The sequence below is a fragment of the Manacus vitellinus genome, unplaced genomic scaffold (genome assembly GCF_001715985.3).
Source record: "Manacus vitellinus isolate BGI_N305 unplaced genomic scaffold, ASM171598v3 scaffold_2_pilon, whole genome shotgun sequence".
NCBI classification, from domain to species: domain Eukaryota; kingdom Metazoa; phylum Chordata; class Aves; order Passeriformes; family Pipridae; genus Manacus; species Manacus vitellinus.
This window is the reverse complement of record NW_021940208.1, coordinates 32313100-32334980: the sequence shown is the minus strand read 5'-3', so window position 1 is coordinate 32334980 and position 21881 is coordinate 32313100. Positions and strand designations below refer to the sequence as shown.

Sequence of the window (21881 nt, the reverse complement as noted above, 5' to 3'; positions counted from 1 at the left end):
AGGACCTGGGAAGTATTTGATAGTGCAGATACACCTGAAGTGTTGCAGTCCTTAAGGGAAGGAGTTAACTTAGTATGTTTTATCAAGGCTAAGCACTGCATTGTGTTTATTATCCAGGGTGAAGCCATTTTGTTCTTTGCTCAAATGAGGGAAATGTCAGGAGCTCCAGAGACTCATGGCTCTCTTGATCCCCCCACTTCTAGTGGGAGAGCCAGATTACACATATATATCAGTAGCTGGCTGTGACAGCTATCTGAGATGTTGTCTGCCAATCCATGAGAAAAAATCTTTGTTTAAAAAAATCCTTCATGTTCAGAGCAGCGTCCTATCAGAAGTTATTGCTAAGCTAGTAGCACTCAAGAAACCAGAAGATGAAACTTTTCAAAGCTCCAAGATGTATTCTAATTCAGCTAACTAGATGCATCAACCTAGAATTAAGTGCCAAAAGCAACATATGCAGCCAAACTTTTGATGTGGGCAGAAATTTCCCTGTGAGAATACTGTGATGCAGGCCCTTCATTAGCACCATTAGCACCACCCAACTCTTGGCAAAGATACATCTTGCCTTTCTCCTGCACATGACCCCATATTGCCTCATCATCATGATAGCTGGGTTAGGAGAGAGCACTAACACAATCTGTACAGTCTCCTGCCTCTGGAACAACAATACAAAAGCACCCCACCACAGGGGGTGAAGTGAGGTAGCAGACACATCTAGGTGTTAGGACAGTGTGCAACAGGTCCCTTCTGATGTGAAAGCTGGAAAATCTTGGAGGTCTTTTCCAACCTTAATGATGGATTCTATGAAGCTGTTCAGATAGATAGAGTGTTGTGACAGTTCCTTTCTGGGTGCAAGCTTAGGGCCTCAGTAAAGAAAAAGCAAGTGTTTCTAAGCAGAAATACTCTAAGTTGAATGTGCTCAGGGATTGTTGCATGCTGGCAAGAGCATAGTTTCTGAGCATTTACAAAATCTCCTTAAAATGGCATTTGTTAGAAGGGTATGAGTAGCATTACAGTATTTATAGAATATCCTCTGAGAAAATTCTGTGTGTATCAGGATGACTCCGGTACTCAACTCTACATTAAAACATCTTCTCTAATGTTAATACAAGAAATATGCTGTAATTACCCATTACTACTTAACCCCAAAATATTATGAGCTGCTCCCATTGTCTGGCTGCCATAATCTATTTTTTGACTCATGGACAGCTTCTGTCATGCATACTCACATTAGTTAGTACCTCAGGGCTGCATCATCCAGCATCTTGCTGATCACAGTCCAAATGGTTTAGCGTGCAAGGAATTGGCTGTATCTGCATACACTTCATTTACTTTCAGAGATCAGCAGACTGCAGGGATGCACTCCTTAATTTATGAGAATATAGGCTGAGACTACAAACAAAACACATCGGAGTCATCATCCCATTCTGCTTGTACTAGCCACAGTCTCAGTACTTAAGAAATAAATACAGAAACACAGAAATGACAAGGGAATAAAACACAACCTGGTTTATTGCATTTATTCACAGGAGCTTCCATTGTTTTGTTTGGGCTTTGCTAATGTTTTTCAAAATGAAACCATATTTCCTGTAAAGAATACAGCTAATTCTGTGGCATAAGCAGCTGTGGAACATTATTATTCTCCTAACAGCACACTGAGATGCAGAGAGGGTTATGAAGCCCAAAGTAAGACAGTCTCTAACTAGTATGAAAATGTGGAGCAGCACTGCAGTTTTCTACCTGGATATTCATAACAGCAGGCATGCCCACATAATTCTCTGGATTTCCCCTGCTGAGCCAGGGTTTGAGGAAAGTAACCATGCAGACTTCTCTGGGCTGTGAGGGAAAGGGAGAAGCTGAAGGGCTTCCTGGGCATGGGACAGAAAGAAGGAAGGGGGGACATTACCTCAGCCTGCATGCAGGACTTGCACAAGCCTAACATCTGCTCTGTTCAGAGCGAGTGTGATTATCAGACATCATCATAGCAGTTTAGGTTGTACAGTTTTGGTTGCCAATTGCATGTTGTCAGTGGTGATCACAAAACTATTTCCATGTACTCACAGACATCACAGCACATGTCCATAGTTTAGGCTGCCACTCAATTTCCACTATATGAAATAACGTTCTGCCACTCACACTACTGCCAAGCTGTTCCTTTCTGTGCCCAAAGTCTCCATTTCAAGCAACAGAATCAGGATGAATTGTTTAGGAATACTTTAGTCACAAACTCCCAGGCATTTCCAAGAACAAGATCAGTTAAAACTGACTCAGGCTATTGGTTTTTTAATAGTCTTTCAGCTGTTTTAATAAGAACAAGCATTTTTAGATTTCATGCAAAAGCACAACATGTAGCTGGATGGTCTCTGCATGGAAGAAAACATCACTGTGAAAATGTATCTCTTTGCCCTCTGAAAACTCTTACTTCACACACAACACACAGTACAAGCGGACAGTGCGCAGTTCACCAAGTTCAAAACTGTAATTTGATAGTGGGAAGTGCCTTTTGTATGAGCCTAATACTCACACAATGTGCTGAGAAAGTGGAAGACTTTAGTATGAGGCCTTTGCCAGCGCGAAGAGATTTAGAAAAAAAAGTATCAGACTATCATACAGGATCAAAAAAGAATATTCCCATTTCTCCCCTATCTCTGCTATTGAAACCAGGCAACTTAAGCTCTTGAAAACTTAGATAGGGTTCTCTGCATATGACCTCCCCACATCACGTGAAATACATGAATTTATCTAACTTGCACACTGAACTTTCTAAGTGTGTAGTCTTTTCATGTACTTAAAAGCATAATTATACCTATAATGACAATTTCCTTATGGCTAACATGGGCTGTCCAGATGTACAACTCCAAGTGATTCTCTTGGGTTTCATAGCGCCAAAGCACATACCAGAGGAACTGAAAACACATTTTGAGTTTCACTTCCCCTACTGCAACAGCCATATGTGTACCCTTTCCTTACTGGTATACTTTGCTCCATTAGTAGGAGCTGGATATTTAATGGATTTGTTATGCAAAACGCTCCTTGGTGAAGCACAACACGGTTATGTTTCTGTGAGAGCATCCCTTTGACAGCTTTCCAGGGCAGAGGGTGCAGGCATAGATCCTGGAACTCTGCTCCCCGTTCCCAAAACACAACACTCCGTTTGCAGTCCTGGATTAGCTGGCAGCAGCATCTGTCCTGACCAGGTGCCCTGGGAAACTCTCCATCCTTCCTCTGCCACCACCATCACCAGGCACAGCCATCTCCGGCGCGGCAGGGGCTCGCTGCGGCTAAAGATGGCCTTTGGCCTTGATGGCTAAAGAAGGGTAAAACCCAGAAAAGATAAGCAGAAACAATCCACAAACTGCTGCTGAGGGGGGAACGTGGCACAACTCCCCCCTACTGACAAACTTGTTGCTCGCCCGGCCGCCCGCCCTCGCACCCTCCATCAGTGCTGCCGGTCCGTGGCGGCGAGGACGGCGGGCGGGCCCTTACCTAACGCGGGCAGGGCTGACCTTATGTAAGGGCAGAGGCGGAGCCGGCCCCGCTGTGGTGGAGGCGGCAGCGCCATGTCTGGTACCGCAACACCGTGTGGTTTCGTGAAGGGGCTGCGGGAATACACGAGGTACGGGGCGGCGCCCCCGCGGGCGGGGAGCGCGGCGTGGGGCGGGCGCAGGCGCCCGGACCGGGCCGGGCGGGGCGTTCCTGCCCTGCCCGGGGAGTTCAACCAGCTCGAGTTTATTTTGTATTTTCAATCGACCGCTCCCCACCCCGCCAAGCCAAGCAGATTCCCGCCCCTCTCTGTGAGAGCTGCACGGCCCGCCCCGCCCCGGGGCTGCGCCCGGACCCCTTCCCCGCTGTCCAAGGCCGGGCTGGGTGGTTGTGGCGGGCGAACGCCACGAGGAGCTGCTGTCGTGGACGGGGTTGTTAAGCACTGGCACAGGCTGTCAGGGAGTGCTGGAGGCACCGCCCCTGGAAGTGTTCAAAGATCATGTGGCTACGGCACTTGAGGACATGGGTTGGAGGTGAACGTGGTGGTGGTTCTGGGGATGGTGGTTGGAGTTGATGACCTTAATGGTCTTTTCCAGCCTTGATGATTCTGTGGTACATCACTGGTTGCAGTGTCACTGGCACTGTTTGTGGCCTGTCCCACGAGTACAGAGAGTAACAGGGCAAGGGAGGGCATTCAGTTGAGCTGTGAGAGAAAAGTGCTTTTCAGCTCTTCCCTATGTTTTTTTTTTTCAGAAGGGCTCTCTTCTAGTTTCTTATGGGTGTGTCTTGCTTTATTCAGGGGCGGCTATGAATCTGCTTCCAAGCACTTCAATCCAGCTGATATGGAGGTGGATGTGGCTGGGAGATCCTTCCTGGTCACTGGTGCAAACAGTGGCATTGGCAAGGCCACAGCCAAGGAGATAGCGAGGAGAGGTGAGCTGGAATGCCTTGGAGCTCTGAAGAGTTGATACAGATAACATGGAAGGAAGCAGGTTTGGCCTTCCAGCATAAACACACACAAATGCATGGGATGAGGGGTCATTTTACTGGGCTCTTAGCATGCGTTACAGGTTTAAGCGCAATTGGTGCTGTGAAAACTGGCATAATGAAAACAAATAAGTGGAGAGGATCTGCACAGTGTTTTTTAAGTACATGTTTACCAAAACTATTTATGTTACTGTGGCATCTAAGGATGTTGGTGATTGATCATGGTCTTTTTAAAGCTGATTCAGTACAAGTAGCAGCCTGGCTGAATTTGAACTATTTTGAAGAACTTGTGAATTTATCATATGATGAAAGAAAACAATTGGCTTTGCAAAGCTGAGATGGGAGAGTATAGAAGCAGCAATGTAGTCGTGTTTGGTCTTAATGATAATACCTTGGAGTTTGGGCCTTTTGGCTGATTACATGCAATTATTTTTTTTATCTGGCTCTCTGTACGCAAGGAGATGGTATGAACTGGACCTAACTGCTGTTAAAGGATAAATGTAATCCCTCACAGAGTTGACAAAATAATTCCTGTTGTGCAAGAGTGATAGGAGTTCTGGCATGTAGAATAAAAAGGAGGAGCTTGTGAGTCTTTGCTCTCTCCTTGCGTGCTTAGGTTTCATAACTATCTTGTGAAGGAAAGTGCGACTCAGTTAAATTAAACTAATTCAGAACTATTAGCATCAAAGAGTCTTTGGGTTAAAGATCTTCATCAGTACCAGCATGTGATTGATATCAAGTTCCCACTACTGCTATTATACATAATAGCTTTATGTAAGTATTGCTTTGTCTGGTGACTGTTTTGCTCACAAATGGATATGCCTGCCAGGTTTTGCAAGCTGGAAGGCTGGCTGGATCTACATGGGATTTGGTCACCGTGTTTAGCAGAACAACCTTGGGCTCAGACTGTGTGTCTGATGCATTGTATGGGCATTGCTGTTTAATATGAAATTAAAATGCCTTCCTGATCCTGTTCTCAAACATGTCACTTTGAAACTCAGTGTTGCGGCCCTGGCTTCTAGTTGAATCTCTTAAAGTACACCACGACAAGATAATAAGGATTTCAGACTCAGCAAAAGAATAATCAAGCTATGTTGGCTTTACTTTCAAGCACTCAGACCTTTCTAACTAATAATGATCTCGATGACAATTTCTGTAGTCCGAGTTCAGTTTTTCTCTGAATTGGTGTCTTATGGGTATGCAGATTTGGGCTTTCCTCTGTGTCTTGTGAACTGCACTTCCGGCTTGATACAGTCTTCTCCCAATTACTCTGACAACTCACGTGTGTTAAGTTCAAATAATTTCATCTTTACTGTGGAAAATGTATTTAAATTCCTTTCCTAACCCATAGGTCACACCAAAACTTTCCCTGTGTCCTCAAAGGCAACAAAAAAGTTTATATTCAAAGTCCTTAAAAATGCATCTCTTTTTGTGGAATGTTTTTCTACTGTAGACTCTGAGAATGTTCCCGATCAGCTTGAAGGCCAGCTGCTTCTTCCATGTGTTTAATTTGTACCTGCACACATTAGTTGTGCTGTCCTTTGTGTTTTGGGAAGAGCTTCTTAAACATCTGCAAATGCACATTCTTAACTGCCTTAAGGTCCGTAATTGGAGCCCTCCTTTGCAACGAACTCTGCAGTCACTGTGAGAATGGCCAAAGAAATGAGCCTTGGACACTGCCCCTTCTGATTGGCTTTTCTCTCACTCATGAGATCTGTTTCCCTGCGGCAAAGACTGTCTTTCATTCTGATCTGTTCATATTCAGTGCCTGTCTGTGCACGGTCCCTTCCATGGGATGGTGTTTGTGTTACACAAAATGAAGATTAACTGTGTTAAACATCAGTTAGTGTAATTTGTATTGTTTTCCCAGATTCAGGAGTTTCCTATGGCTGCCTGTGATTGTGCACTTGGTAAAAGTAACCCGGACAGCTCTGGAAGTGCTGTGGAGGAAACAGATGCTGTTAGGAAACTTCAGAAGAACCTTGAGGCTTGTTGGCCCCATCAGCTGCATGCCAAGGATACTTGCTATTGTGGTGCTCAGGGGAAAAACTTCTCTCGTAAACAGAAAATTTCATTATCAACCCCCAGACTGGGCTGTGCAGTGTGTGACTGCACTATCCCTAGGGTAGTCTTGGTGTTTTACATTTGGGTTCTGGGCACTAGAAGAGTGACTTGGCACTGTTGTTACTATTATGCATCCTTTGGGATTACATTCCTTGAGCTTTCTAGTGGTGAACTGTTAGCAGTCCCTAAGACACCTTTAAAAATAGGTAAAAGTGACTGAGAGCAAAGCATGACTTGTAATGATCAGAGAATACAAGGCATAAAAATAAAAAAAAAATGCCTACTTTAGTCCTCTTTTTGAAGGCTTTCTTTAATGTGGCTAAGTGATGAGATCATGGCAAGTATCCAGGTCTCTGAGAAAAACCTTGCCCTGGGTGTTCCTTTCAATGAAAAGTTGGTTGGAAGAGACCTGTAGAGGTCACCTTGTTCAGCATCTCACATGAAGCAACTGTTGGCAACGCTACATCAAACCAGTCATTACTTTGTCTCGCTACCTGAAACCTGCAAGGATGCATCCTTTTGGGACAGCCTGATCTCTTTAGAAGAAAACTAATGAAAATTATTTTCCTTAATAGATGACCTGAGCCTCCTAAACTGCAATTTGAGGCCATGGTCCTTGTCATATCTCCACTGCTGAGAAGAATTCTTATACCTGGCATTTTTATTTCCTTTTCACAGAGCAATTCTAGTCACTTGTGTTGTTCAAGCCCTTTACTGAACTTTCTAAGGCATGTATCAAAAGAAGCATTTATAATACAGATGCCTTAGCTTCAATCTCCAGTATGGCTCCGGTATTTCATCCACTAAATATGATGTACAGACCTGACAGAAAAAGGTTTGAGCAGACAGTACTTGGAGTGCAGTGGTCTTTTCCATACATGCAGCCTTGTGTGAGGACCCTATTACAGCATGATACTTTCTTCACCTTGCCTGCCTTCATAGGGACCAGAACCAAGCAGAAATCTTCCACCTCTCTTCTTATATCCAAAGTCTCCCCCAGTTAAAGTGCTGATGTCTCCCCCAAATGCAGTTAGTAATTAATTATCAAATGTGTTTCTTGTCTCAATCCACCAGGTGGCACAGTTCATCTGGTTTGCCGAAATAAGGAACGGGCTGAGGTTGCCCAAGAAGAAATAGTGACAGAAACGGGCAATCAGGTGAGTTACCTTTCAGTCTCTTGTTTACTCTTAGAAAAATTGCTAATATTAAAGACTTTGGAGGCCTTGAGATACTGTTTTGACGTTTTATTCTTGTGTTTTTAATAGTGTTTTCATACGGATGTGGAAACATCTTGTAGTTTATCATTCATATGGTTTGATTTCATTTCATTAGGTTATGTTTTCTGTGATAAGTAACATCATTAGCAGCATGCTGTTTTATTTAATGTTTGTTGTTGATATGTTTTGTGGTGTCCTACTTACCATTCCTAACTATGTGGCTGAGGCTTTTAAAAGGTAATGTATTGTAACACTTGCAACAACATTTATGAGTCTACTGCATTGGAGCTGAAGGTTTTATGTGTCTGAATAACATACCCTTGGTTTGCTAAGGTTGGCTACTCTGTTAAGTCCTGTGTGTGGTCCTAGTTCCATGCTCTACATGCCTTTCCATCTCATTTTCTTATAATACCTCTTCCTTACCTCCTTCCTTTTGTTACATATTCTTTTTCTCTGTATGTATCATTCTACAGTACACCCCTGTAGCTGTCACTGTTGTTTTTGCTAATTATTCAGGAGAGTGTGATTATGGAGAAGCACATAGGTCATTAGCTTTTGGGTTTGGCTGGGATAAAGTTAATATTCTTCATAGCAGCTCCTATGGTGCTGTGTTTTGGATTTGTGACCAAACCAGTGTTGACAACCCATGTTTTAGTTATTGCTGAGAGCTCACACAGCATCAAAGCCTTTTCTGGTTCTCACACTGCTCCACCATGAGCAGGCTGAGGGTGGATGAGAAGATGGGAGGGGGATCACTAGGACAGCTGACTCCAGCCAACCAAAGGGATCATCAGTAAAAGCTGGGGGGAAGAAGGAGTAAAGGGGGACATTCACAGTTATGGTGTTTCCCAAATCAGTGATGCATGGGAAGAAGTCCTGCTTTCCTAAGGATTGCTAAATGTCTGCCTGACAGTGGGGAGTAGTGAATGAGTTCTTTATTTTGCATTGTTTACACACAAAGTTCTGCTTCACTTATTAATCTGTCTTTATCTCAGCCCACAAGTTTTATCTATTTTGCCTTTATGATTGTCTACCCCTTTCCACTGAGAGAGGAGTGAGCGAGTAAGTGGTGGTATGGGGCTGAACTACCTACCAGGGTTAATCCACAGCACTTGGATGGAGACCTATCTTCATTTTAAATAATGACTTGGCTCTTGTACACAGTGTTTTGATTCCAGTAATAGTTTTTAATGTGGATCAAAAATTCTGAAGACATTTTATGGTTAGAGATGTCTTATTGACTAAATTTCTGCTTTTAGGTTTCAGCTCCCTAGTGTGACACAACCAGCATTACACTTCAGTTCCTTAATGGAGGTAAATTAGATCAGTTGTTATGTAGAAATAAATACTTCCCAGCTGTCTATAGCTGTGTAATCCCATGGCTATAGTAAGACTGGTGATTATCTGTACTACCTCCCTTGCTAACTGCAGTCAGACAGTCTGGGAAAAGAGGTGAGTTTGACCTCTGAAGGTTCCTTCATGTTCTGTTTTCTGTCATCTGGTGAAACAAAACTTGAGGCAAATAATGTTCTTCCTTTAAAGACAGACGAATTACTGCATTCCCACTCTTTGATAGGTTGCAAACCTGTAGTTTCTGTAGTCATGAAAGAGTACAAGGGCACTGCAGGACTTGTTTGTGACCCTGGGGATGGGGCACTTGTATGAGAGCAGCTTTCAGTGAAGTGTTAGATGAGTTGTACAAGAGGCCCTGTGGGACACGTTGCAGTGGGAAGAGCATTTTAATAAGGAGTCTCCAAGAACATCCTTCTTTATAAGTACTCATTCAGAAGCAATCCATTGAGATAATATAATGCTTTATCTCCAACTTGACAAGCTGTATCCAGACTGAACTTGTTCTTCCAGATAGTTTGGATGGAGATCCTGTTATAGTATATAACAAAGCTTCATTTATAATGAAGTGTATAACCAAAGATTTTTTCCGTTTTCTACAACACATGCCTGAGTTCAGTGCTGAAATGGAGTTACTTGGCAGGCACCTGCACCTAGACCTGGGAACTGGAAAATTCTCCTAATCTGTTAAAGCAGATCCAGTCACGAAGATTAGGTTTCACTTTGAAAATGGCTTTTCTACCACTGAGGACTTTTATAGGGAACAGGCGTGTGTGTCCTTTTCCTGAATCAGTGTGACAGTCTTCAGCAGATAAGTGTTGAATTAGATCTTTTTCAATCTCTGAAATCCCTTGTAATATTGAGCATCTGCCTAAAAAACCTTAGCTGTTCTCTACCAGTAGATAACAGTAGTAGCTTTAAAAGTAGAAAGCTTTTAGAGAGGTATCCAGCTCGAAACAGTAGAGCAGTGTCAAGTTTGTGGTCCAGAATGATTCACAGAATGAGTAAGGTTGGAAGGGACCACAGTGGGTCATCTGGTCCAAACTCCCTCATCAAGCAAGGTCATCCTAGAGTACCTTATTACAAGGAGAAAATTCTGACCCTAATTTAACTAAAGAGCTGAAATCCAATGGCTAGAGAGAGTCATGTGCTTTTTATCTTCAGGAAAGCAGAATTATAAGCAGGGAATAATGCCATATAATTTTTTCAGCTTCTTCACTTATCTCATTTGCTTGTATAATGAGTATTTAAAGAAACAACTTGGAAAGAGAGGAGGCCCTTTAATGATTATTTGTTGTTTCGCATGAGAACACATCCTCTGCATAATTATTTTAAAACAGCCTTTTCCTGGGATACGTCATAAGACTATCTGTGGTGTGTCTTTGAGACTAAGCGCTATCTAGGAGAAGAGTAGGAGTTGACATGCCTTTGTATGCAGATAAATGCCACTGTGCTTGTACTATGTAGAACACAACTCTGTAAAAAGGAAAATGAATTGCCTGTAACAAACAGCAAAAGGTTTTTGGTGTTTTTGAGGCAGGCATTATTTCTAGCTTTATCGGTTTAGAAAATTATAACTTTGCTCTATGTCAGTATGTCAAGCATCCCCATTCCTGGCCTTAGTATTGCAAAACTGCAAGAGTGTTGTGACATGGGATGACTAACAAGAACTTAGCATTTAATGCAGCAGTTAGCATGGAAGGGGATGCAGAAGGCACCTGATACTCTGAGACAGCCGGAGTGGGTGCAGTGGTGCACCTGAAAGCATACTCTCCCACTCTGGTTGGAGCAGATGTGCCTGGCACATGGGACACTGGTACAGACGGAGCTCCAGAGGAATAATCTGGCAGATGTTGGGCTGCAGGGAGTGACTGGTGCTTTTCCCTGAGCCTGGGGCAGCGCATGATGGTGGCTTCATTTATTGGGCTCTGCTGTCATCAGGGTGCTGGGCTGCCAGGTGAAGCGACAGCAGGAGGTGAGCAGGCTGCATAGCCATAGGGAATAGAAAGAGGAGATTGACAGGGTCTTTACAGAGAGCCGAAGAGCACATGGTATGGAGGGAAGGATAGCTAGAAGCTGTGCTCGAGTAGCCAGAGGATAGAGACTCCTAAGATGAGGAGGAATGGAAGCTTGTGAGTGCTGGCAACAGAAGGCAGGCTCGTTCTCTGCCTGCAGATGTGCATTTATAAGATAGGTATAGTGCCATGGTAACAGATGAGGAAGAACAGGCTCTGTCAGGGGAGGTGTTAGAGACACATGATCCTGAACAGTTGTTGACAGTGGGAGGAAGTGGTGGGTGATAATGGCTGAAGGCTCCTTCCTATGGGGGATGCAGGCACCCATCTGCAGTCTTGGCTTGATATCTTGAGAGGTTTGTCACTTGCTGGGGATTCAGATCTAAGGTATTGTGGAGAGTCTACTGAGGCTGGTCTGGACCTAGGACCAATACCTCCTGTTGCCCAGTGGGCACCCGTGACATTGTGAGGGGTGACCTGGAGTTCAAGAGTGCTTACAGGGAGTCAAGGGCATGGGGGCCCCAGGAGTGGTCCTCTAAATCCTTACAGTGGAAGGGAAGGGCTTGAGTAGGAGCATACACACCCCGCAGGTCAACACCTGAATGTGCTTCTGGTGTCACTTTGGCCTTTGTCACTTTGTCTATGGCCTTTATGACCTCTTTGACCTCTGAAAAGTGAGTATTACTGAGCAGCAATGACAAATTAGAGCAAGAGTGTCTTTGCCAGCAGGTTTGCTAAGCTAGTGAGGAGGACTTTAAACTGGTTTCATTAGGTGGTAATCACAGGGACAGTGAATAAATGTCTAGGGGACTGCAAAATGGAGGAAGCTCTCACAGTTTTCATGTGAAAGCAGCATGACTGGGAGCCCATTTCAGATGCCTATACATGAATACACATGATGTAGGAAACACAGGAATCCATGCATGATTGCAGAGCTGTGATCTCACTGGGATTAGAGAGAAATGGTTGGCATTACTAGAGTGGTGGAGTAGATGTATTCCCTTGCCCTTTGTGCTGCTTTTGGCTGGAATAGAGTTAATTTTCTTCATAATGGCTAGCATGGGGCTGTGTTTTGGATTTGTGCTGAAGACAGGGTTGCTAATACAGAGATGTTTTTGTTAATGCTGAGCAGTGCTTACACAGAACCAAACCCTTTTCTGCTTTTCATACTGCCATGCTGGCAAGGCAGTTAGGTATGCATAGGAGGTTGGGAGGAGACACAGTTGGGACAGGTTGACAAACTGACCAAAGGGATATTCCAGACCATGTGACATCATGCTCAGTTTATGAAGTGGAGGGAAGAAGGAGGAAGGGGGGGATGTTTGGAGTGATGGCATTTTGTCTTCCCAAGTAACAGTTACGTGTGATGTGGCCCTGCACTCCTGCACACCTGCCTGCCCTTGGGAAGCAGGGGATTAGTTCCTTGTGAAAAGCCTACAGCACCTAGTATTCCCAGGCAGTCTCCCATCCAAGTACTAGGCCCAACCCTGCTTAGCTTGTAAGATCAGATGAGACTGGGCATTCTCAGGGTGGAATGGCCATGGGCTTGTTTTGCTTTGCTTGCGTGTGTTTCTTTTGCTTTCCCTATTAAACTGTCTTTACCTCAACCCGTGAGTTTTCTAGCCTTTACCCTTCCGATTCTCTCCCAGTCCTGATGGTGTGGGAGTGGCTGTGTGGTACTTGGCTGCTGGCTGAGGTTAAACCACAACACTGTTTTAGAAACACAACCTGGAAAGTCAAGGAAGAGGAGTGCTCTCTGCAAGGCAGTGGCTCGAATTCATGAAGCTTTGCTTTGAAATGGGTAATGACCCATTGAGAACTTTTGGGTAAGGTGCAGAGGTCATACCAGTGTGGGTGACATCATGGTGGATGTCTGCTGTAGACTGCCTGATGAAGTAGAGGAAGTAGATGAAGTCTTTGTAGAGGTCTGAGGAAGCCCCATGGTCACAGGTCCTGGTATTCATGGAGCACTTGAACCACCCTGACACCTGCTGGCAGCATGTCAGGGCATAAACAACCCAGGAAATTTCTGGAGAACATCAAAGATGATTTTTTTTATATGAGTGTTGGCCAAGCCAGCTAGAGGTGATCTCTGCTGGACTTGCTATCAGTAGCAGTCTTGAACAGCTGCCTTGGTGGAAGGGGTCATGAGATTGTGGAATTTAAGATCAAGACAGACAAGAAGGATGAATAGTAGAATGACAATATTTGGGTTTAGGAAAGAAGATTTTTGTTTTGTTTTTTATGGAGCTGTTTGGTAGCAAAAGGCTGTGGAAAAGCTGGTTGATCTTCAAAGAAAAGCTCTTCAAAGTGGGAAGTTCTTCCTGTTAACTGGAAAAAGATAAATCACTCATCTTCAAAAAAGGCAAGCAGAATTTGGGGAACTACAAGTTGATCAGCCTCACCTTGCTCCCCAGAAAACTACAGAGCAAATCCTCATGAGAGCCATGAAAGACAGGAAGGTGACTGAGAAAACACAGTGTGAATTTTTCAAGGGCCAACCTGGACTGACTGTCCTGATTGCTGCGTTTGATGAGATAGCTCTGCCTATGGACAAGAAGGAAGCAGTGTGCTCCTGAGGTTTGACAAGGCTTTTCCCATGCTATCCTTGTAGCCATTTTGGAGAGATGCAGTTTGAACTTGTGGATGACAAGGTGGGTGGAAAACTGTCTGAACATTTGGCTCAGAAAGTAATGATCAACAGAACAAAGCTGATCTGTTAATGATTTTTAGTGGCAACCCCCATGAGTCAATACAGGGGCAAAAGTTGATGATATCTCTTTAACAGCTCAGGTGATGGTGTGGAGTGCAGTCTTTGCATAGCTGGCTGGAAAGCAGCTTTGCAGAAAGGGACGTGGGGGTGACAGGTTGTTTCTGAGGGAGCAGTGTGCCCTGTGACAAGGAAGGACAACACACCCCAGGCTGTGTGAACATGAGTCTAGCCACCAGGCAGAGGGAGGTGTATCTTCCTCTCTGTTAAGTCTTTGTGAGATCACAGCAGGACTCCTGTGCCCAGTTTTGGACTCTCCAGGTTGAGGAAGTCATCGATGTCTTGCAAGTCCAGTGGAGGGTGCCCAGGTGACAAGGGAAATGGGACATGTGATGTACAGTGTGAGTCTAGGGGGCTGATTTTGCTCAGTGTTGAGAAGGCCGAGGTGGGTCTTACTGTAGTCTACAACCATGTGATGGGAGTGTGGAGGAAAGACAGTACTAGGCTTCTCCTGGAGGTCTGCAGTGAAAGGACCAGAGGCAGCCAACACAGATTAGAACAGGGTAAAAAAATGCTGAGTAGATAGTAGGAAAAACTTTCACCATGGGGGGTAATCAAGCACTTGAGCAGGGGGCTCAGACAGGCTGTTGAATCTCCATGTTTGCCAAGCAGCCTCCAGAGGTCCCTTCCAAGCTGAATTATTCTCTAATGCTGTGACCTTGAACATTTCATTGGAAAGTTCCTTACAGCCAAAGAGGAAGCTGCTGTATGAATTGTTTAAACTGAAGTTTTGCAAGCTTTGCAGTATTTTTCTAGTTCTCTGCTATGCATGACTGTCTGTCACATATTTATCTAAGTAGGACTCTCTTTTAATAACTTTGGCATTAAAAAGCTGTGTCTCAGAAGCAGCTGAATCAAGTGACTAAGCATGTATTAAGGACTAGAATTATATTTCCCAGTTGTGCATGTTAACCTGTTTTAGTTGTGTTCTGGAGACAATATTTTTTTTCATACTGTTTAAGTACTTTTTCACCTAGACAAGCCTAAGCAGTGAAAAGGGTCTCTTCACTGTCCCTGTTATTTATAAGTTAGTTTCTTTTCTTTTAGAATATCTTCTTGCATGTTGTGGATATATCTAATCCCAAGGAAGTATGGAAGTTTGCTGAAAAATTCAGAAATGAACATAAATTAAATGTGTTGGTAAGTTTACATACTTAAACCTTGTGTCTGTCTTTGGAGTGCATAGCCTCTTAATTTGTCCAACAGGTCATGTAGATGTCACAATTTGTCTTCCAATTCTCTGCTTAATTTTTTCTAAATGTTTTTTCAGGCGTCCCCATGGTCTGTTTGCTCTTGTCCATTCTCAGTTCACAAAGATATGCTACAAGAGGAGAGAAGAGCAGTACTTTTTCAGCTGCATCTTTGGAGACTCTTATCACACACTTTTTGTTTGACTTCCATTACTAGTTACTTTGTCCCTCTTAAAACTAGACCTTCCTAAAGATTAAACTTTTATGAAAAGTCTAAAGACAAGTCTAAAATAGAGCCAGGGAGAGAGCAAACAGTTAAATATCATGGTTGGTAAGGGGCTCAGTACACTTTCCCCTTTATTTAGCAGTGAAAATTTGCTCAGGGGGCTGTTCTAAAGCTGAGGTACCTGGAGCAGTTCTTTTCTTGCTTAGTAGATGAGGAACTTCTGATAAAAATGGGAAAACAGCTTTTGAGGAGTGGCAGTGAACGAGCAGGAAGGTGTGTAGGGACAGATATTGTTTTGAGGTGAGAAAGAAAAGCTCGAGCTCCCTCTGGAAGGTAAAATAGGGAAAGAAGTGTGTCTGAACTTATGCTGGTTGCACACAGCTTGTAGGCTTCTGGCTGTTCATGAGGATGTGCCTTACAGTACATACCAACTGTGTGGTGCAGCACTGTTCTTGGCAGTGTGTGAGCCAGGTGAGGCATCTGGGCAGAATTGCCAGCTCGACAGAAAAGCTGGGATCCTACAACCAGGACACCAAGTCACTATGAAGCACCTCTGCTAATTAGTTCTGCTCTTCTCAGGGCTAACTATGAAGCAGCAACCTGCTGACCTGGATAACCTGCCAAATTTGGAGCTTATTTGTTTTTTTTTGCTGAGGGTGGGAGTTCCTGTGGGTCATTCTACTGCATGTTGTACAGTTTAATTATGCATATTTAAGTTCCAATATTTTTTCTACAAAATAAAAAATGCTTGCATATTACTTTCTGTGAAAAAAGAGTTTAAAGACTTGGGGTAAGGCACTGAGGACTGTTGGTTCTTAGTGTAATACATCTGTGGTGAGCCATTTCTCTGGGGATTCTTTCTTTTGTGAGAAAGCTCTATGATCAGCCATAGAGTGACTTGGAATAGCATGGTTTATTGAAACAGGCTGTAGCTTTGTGTTGCAGTGTCAAAACCCAGCAAACTAACATTGACTGCTTGTACATGTGGATTTCCTTGTAGACATTTGTGTAGATTATTTTGTTTAAAGGAGTTGTTTTACAGATCAACAATGCAGGATGTATGGTGAATAACAGAGAGTTAACTGAAGATGGACTTGAAAAAAACTTTGCAACAAACACTTTGGGTGAGTATGGATTGTTTAGTTCTGGAACATACTTATTTTGGTTACAGAAGTCTGTTTGTATAGCTGGATTCATGAGGAATGTATTCCTGCTTAAAGAGGGATTGTACCAGTGCTAAGCCAGGGAAGGAGCAGGGAAGGAAAAGAAGAAATATTACAGCTTGTTTGGAGTGTCATTGTTTTTAATTTCTCAATTTTTCAATTGTTCTACTGCCAGCACCTTTATTTATCATAGCAGCAGTGGACAACTGCAGATAAGATTTAATTAAATAATTCAAAATTTGCTAGGAAATTTTGTTCCAAGCAGTGCTGGTAATGATGGTCTTTGTAATAAGTGTGCTTCTGTGGCTTGCACAGAGCTTGGAGCATGTTCAGGTATTTAAAGAGACATTCAAATGTGTCAGTAGGCTTGCACAGCCCTGTTTGGTGAGACAGGCACTGAGTAGGAAGACTGTGCTGTATACAGTGCCCTGCACTCTCTCAAAGAGATGTAATCTCTAGTCAGGTGATAGAGCAGTAGTGGGCAAGTCTCGGGCACTCCACGTCTAAGGGGCCTAACCTATGAATTGTGTCGTGATGGTGTAAGAGGCACAAGTGAAGGGAAGCAAGTCAAGAGGAAAGGGGAGATGCGGATGAGCAGGGAAGATGGCAAGGAAAATGGAAAGTTCCCCCATAAAAGCCCTGGAAAAGATGTGAGCAAACAACGAGCCAGCAGAGAGAAGAGCTGCTGCTGCTGATACCTGTAGGGCTGAAAGCTGCACCTCTGGCAAAGAGAGATGTGGTGCTTGCATCAACCAAGAGCCCTGACACACTGTCTCTGTGCAATGTAGGTGGTTCTCTCAAGAAATTGCCTTTAATATATTCAAAAGTGATGCATTAAGGAGGAACTGTGGTGCTTCATGTTTTTCTCCTGTTCATCAGCGTCTGGAATGAGGAAGGGGAAAGCTTAGGCTATAAAGATAAGGCATTTATAGAACTAGCATAACCTGGAAACCACTGTTGGTTTTTATTCTTAGCCTTTTTCCTGTGTTGCTTTGTAAACTAACATTTTAGGTATAAATGTCCTGTGCTTTGCTGATACAATGTATATAACTTATTTTTTTCTGCTAGTCCGACTAAATTAAACTGACAAATCAAGAATAAAGGCACAGATTCATTTCCTTCAAACTAATCTTCTGCTAACATTCTTTTGTTTCCCATAGTCAAAAAATTCATAATTATTTTATTTTGCCATCAAGTTTCCCCTGGCTGCAGAAGTACAAGAACTTCTGCACTGAGAAATGTATTCACCTTAAATTAGTTTAACCCTCTTGTGGCTTTTCAAACAAAAATCCAGCAGTGTGCAAAGGTACAGTTCTTTCAGAGAGAAGCAGAGTGAAACAAATACTACAGTCTGAATGCAAAAGCTTGTTTTGCTTTAGTTTTAAACATTGAGGAAGTTAATTGCTGATGAACCGTACTAGTGCATCACTTGAATTATGTTTTATCACAAAAGTAGAAGCAGCAAGTTCTGCTTTCCCAGCTGTAAATCAGCCTCACTAGTGATATACAGCTGCACAGAGGAAGCTGAATTATGGTTGTAGCAAACTAGGAAAATGCCTGTATTATCTTTTGTGAATATTACTTATGGATCTCCTTTATTTATTTGTGTATCACTTGCTGCATGGTTGTATAAGAAGTTTAAGGAGGTGAGGCATGCTCTGTTGTCCAGGTTCTTTGCTTAGACCGGTTCTCTCTAGACAACAATAAGGATTAAATTTTGAATCTCTTAGAACAGAGTGGGACTTGGTTGAGCTGGAAGAGGCTGGCTGTACAAGAGAAAGCTTCTGTGCTTGCTGGTCAGACACACATGGAGGACCAGTGCTACAAAGTGCATGCTTTTTTGTTCAAAATTGCAGATAGGGTAATAAATCGTAACTTCTGGAGCCATAGTAGGAGAAAGCTGTTTGGAGAAACACCTCTCAGAGTAGATGCTGTGTTATTTTCCCAAGCATGAGATGCCTTTGGGTGTGCTTCACTTTGGAGAAGTTATTTCTCTGTCAGTAACTACCTGTGGTTATAGGTTCCCAGAGAAAAACTTGGCTAAATTAGGTATGGCTGGTATATAGGTTGGCTGTAAACTAGCATGTGGTCTGAGAGGACAAATTAAATTCCCCTCTCTGTCCCAGCAGCACTAAAGCCTGAAGGGTGGTGTGGGCTCAAGACCCCTGTTTAGAAAATCTGCAGTTGTTCCCCTCGGTAGCAGCACGGAAATGCTTGAATGATCTCTGCAGAAACAAGATAGAATAATATCAGTATCTTTTGCAGATCTTCTTTCACTGTTTACTTCTACCCTGGATCTTAGCTCTGGTCTAGTAAAGGAGCATGTAGGTTGTAACTGTCTAATAATGCAAGACTCTGAAATATCAAAAGCTTTAAATGCACAACAGAGTCTTTGAATTCTGTATCTGATATCTGATTAACGCTTCTATAAGCGGTAAATTTACTCTTTTAGGTGTCTGAAATGCTGTGGAGCTTTTAAATTCACTCTAGGAATATTTCCCTCGTAACTGATCTGTTAGTCCATTTCTGAGCATAATGGATGCCAAGAGTTCAGTTCTAATTGATCATGTACCTTGTGAAACACATTTTTTATCTTGATCTTTTCTTGGGTGTATATGGGACAAAAAGGACTGCATATATACAAATTTAATACTGGTTGGAATAGGAAGTAAAATTCCTTTAATGTAAAACACTGCTGACTGGCTAATTGAGGACAGCAACTGAAATAGTACATGTACAATCCTCTCTGATGTTGCCAGAATATGCAGGTGGGTGAAGGTCAGGAATATGCAAAATGCAGGTTGAAAGTTCAGGCTTTGTATGGTTTGTCTGATATTCAAGTTCAAACTCTAAGCTGCTTTGAGCAGGCAGTGGCAGCTGCATCTGTGCTGGTGCCTGTAGCATCCTTAGAATGGGGATCAGGCTCAAACACTGTGTGGCTTGTCATGATTCTGTTGTTAGTGTCAAATGAAATACTGTTCCTTTTTTCCCTGCTAGAGCCTCAAGAATTGTTGACTGATTGTTGGAGCTCAGTGAAGGTGTAGAGAGCAGAACAGCTGTGGAGCACTCAGACTCAAATGTGGGAACACTAACCAGACATGAGTCTGAAATAGCACTTTGCTGATTGAAACACACCCTCAGTACGAAATGGAGTGACTGGCTTGGGGTGATGCGGGCAGGTTTCCTGGGGAGCTGCCAATCCTGATGGGCAGATTTTTATTTTTGTATTCTTTAGTTTGTGATGTTACCCTTACATTTCTTCCTGTGGGCTGACCATGTACTCAGGGTTGTATCTGGGAGTTGGGCAGCAACAAGCAATCATTTCATCTGATGAGACTTGCAAACTTCTGAGTCAACATTTTTTTTTATTTAATTTTATTTTACTTGTTTTAGTATAACTCCCAGCAAAGACTATTAAAGATGGCCCTATTTAGTAATTTTAGAAAAAAATGTCAGCATTGATAAGCACATGTCAGCAAAAGCAGCATGTCCTCATTAAAGCACCAGACATTTAGCTGAAACAATCTTTGTTCCTCTATTTTATAGCCTGCCTGACTTTACTTTTACTCAACACATCTTCCTTCTTGACATGGAAAAATGGCATATATGTTACATTTTTATTGCTACTTACCAGCCAAGAGGATGCTAAAACACACTCAGAGATAAATAAATGATGCTCCCAGTATGCACCTTTTCTTCAATCTAATGTGCTCTCATGTTTTAATAATATATAGACATATACATTTATTCTCTGCACAAGAAGCAGTAGAGCCAGAGGAAATAAGATGTTTATCTATCACAGTAGCAGTACAGCCCATCTATGGCAAAGTCCCCAACCTGTATGGGTATTTGTCAGTCTCTTCCCTACACATTTACTGTATCTAACTGGTGTTTCACACAAGCCGGTGGAGCCTGATCAACTGTGTTCTGAATTACTTGGAAGTCAAACAACTTGGATATCAGCTGCCAGTCTGCCATAAGTTCAATGCCTGATCTTTGGCAAGACAATCTCACCTGTGAAAAGGAGAGTGTGATACCAGTTTTCTTTCTAAAGAGCTTTGAGACTTACAGATGAGAGATGCCACCTGAAAGGATAAGGTTTAATATAATTGCACATCCAGTAGCTGTACTAAAGCCTAGGTTCCCAGGACACAGAGGAACCCTTATTGAGCTGAGCTTTGTAATTTGAGGGAAATGTAAACCTTTGTTTTGTCTTTCATGTTTATTGACTCTTCCTACATACTCTGTTATTGCTAGTGCATTGGAATTGACCCTCAGAGACAGCACACTAAAATCTTCATTCCTGAGCTTGTACTCAGGAAAGAGTCTCAGGGATATCTGAGACTAAGAACTGCATAAATTGTAGGCTTGAAAAGATAACCAGGTCAAGGAAGAATGTCAGTTTGTTTGTTGGGGGTTTTTTGTGTATTTTTACTTGGACTCAAGAAAAGCAAGCCAGTTTATCTGATTTTTACCAGACGAATGAGCCATTGAAATCTGTACAATAGAAGTTTTTTGGTGGTTGGTTGGTTTTTTTTTGTTCCCACTTTTTTTCACAGTCGAAATAACACTGTTCCTACTAATACTGCAGAGCTCAGGCAGATGAAAAACTTCACTGAGTATGGGTGCTGGCTGCCTGCCCTTCTCTGAATGTTAGCAGGCTTAGAAACCTCACCAGCAATTTGCCACTGATTGCCAGATAGAACATCAAGCAAAAAACATTCTAGAATCCACCAAGACACTTGCGTCTAGAATAATTGCATCATCAATTAATTTGGTGTTATAAACAGGTAGTGGCTTTACAGTATTACTTCTGCTGAAACCATAATTTTCTTTAAAATTGATTTCTAAAGTACAGGTTTTAGGGTCACGTTAAATCTGTAAAGCAGACTGTGTTGATGTACTATTATTAAATGTGATATCCTGTTGATTTTTAAGTCTGAAATATGTGAATCCTAAGGAGGCTTCCAGGTTTTAGCAGACTAAAGCTCATTTACAACACCAGCAGTTTGGAAATCTACATTCACAGTGTTTGTTTGTATTTTCTGTTAGGGCTGTTCTTTATTTTGCTTGGTTTCATGTTCTACATTTGTAGCCTTCTGGGGGAAAGACTAATGTCTAATACACTGTAGACTGCTGTCCCTTGCACTAGGATAGCTTTTGGTTTGTTCATGTTGTGAGATCCACAGTGAAATAACTGTTGCAAGAACACGCACCTTTCCTCAAGACCTAAAAGTAGTGTTTTGCATACAGTCCCTTCAGCTTCTACATCAGGTCATGGGAGAGGTAGCATAATTCTGTTTAGGAGTTTATGAAGCAGACAGGCTGGTTTTTATAGTTTTTTGGGCTTTTTTTAAAACAACTGATGATATGAATTGAATGTTTATCTCTATAACAGTGCCTCATTTTCTACACT

The 21881-nt window shown here is 42.7% G+C and overlaps 1 protein-coding gene and 1 pseudogene across 2 annotated transcripts in view; one reads left to right on the top strand and one right to left on the bottom strand.

Annotated features, from left to right (window-relative positions):
• Window positions 1–3534: 3534 nt before the first annotated feature.
• Window positions 3535–21881, top strand: part of DHRS12 (dehydrogenase/reductase 12) — a 38149-nt gene continuing 19802 nt past the window's right edge. For both annotated transcript variants that reach the window (XM_029961004.1, XM_018071153.2), the window contains exons 1-5: window positions 3535–3616; window positions 4283–4416; window positions 7609–7691; window positions 14934–15026; window positions 16345–16426. In XM_029961004.1, coding sequence (XP_029816864.1) covers window positions 3561–3616; window positions 4283–4416; window positions 7609–7691; window positions 14934–15026; window positions 16345–16426 — 448 coding nt within the window. In that variant the 5' untranslated portion in view covers window positions 3535–3560. The remainder of the gene's footprint in view (window positions 3617–4282; window positions 4417–7608; window positions 7692–14933; window positions 15027–16344; window positions 16427–21881) is intronic.
• LOC112841038 lies at window positions 12548–12662 on the bottom strand (annotated as a pseudogene).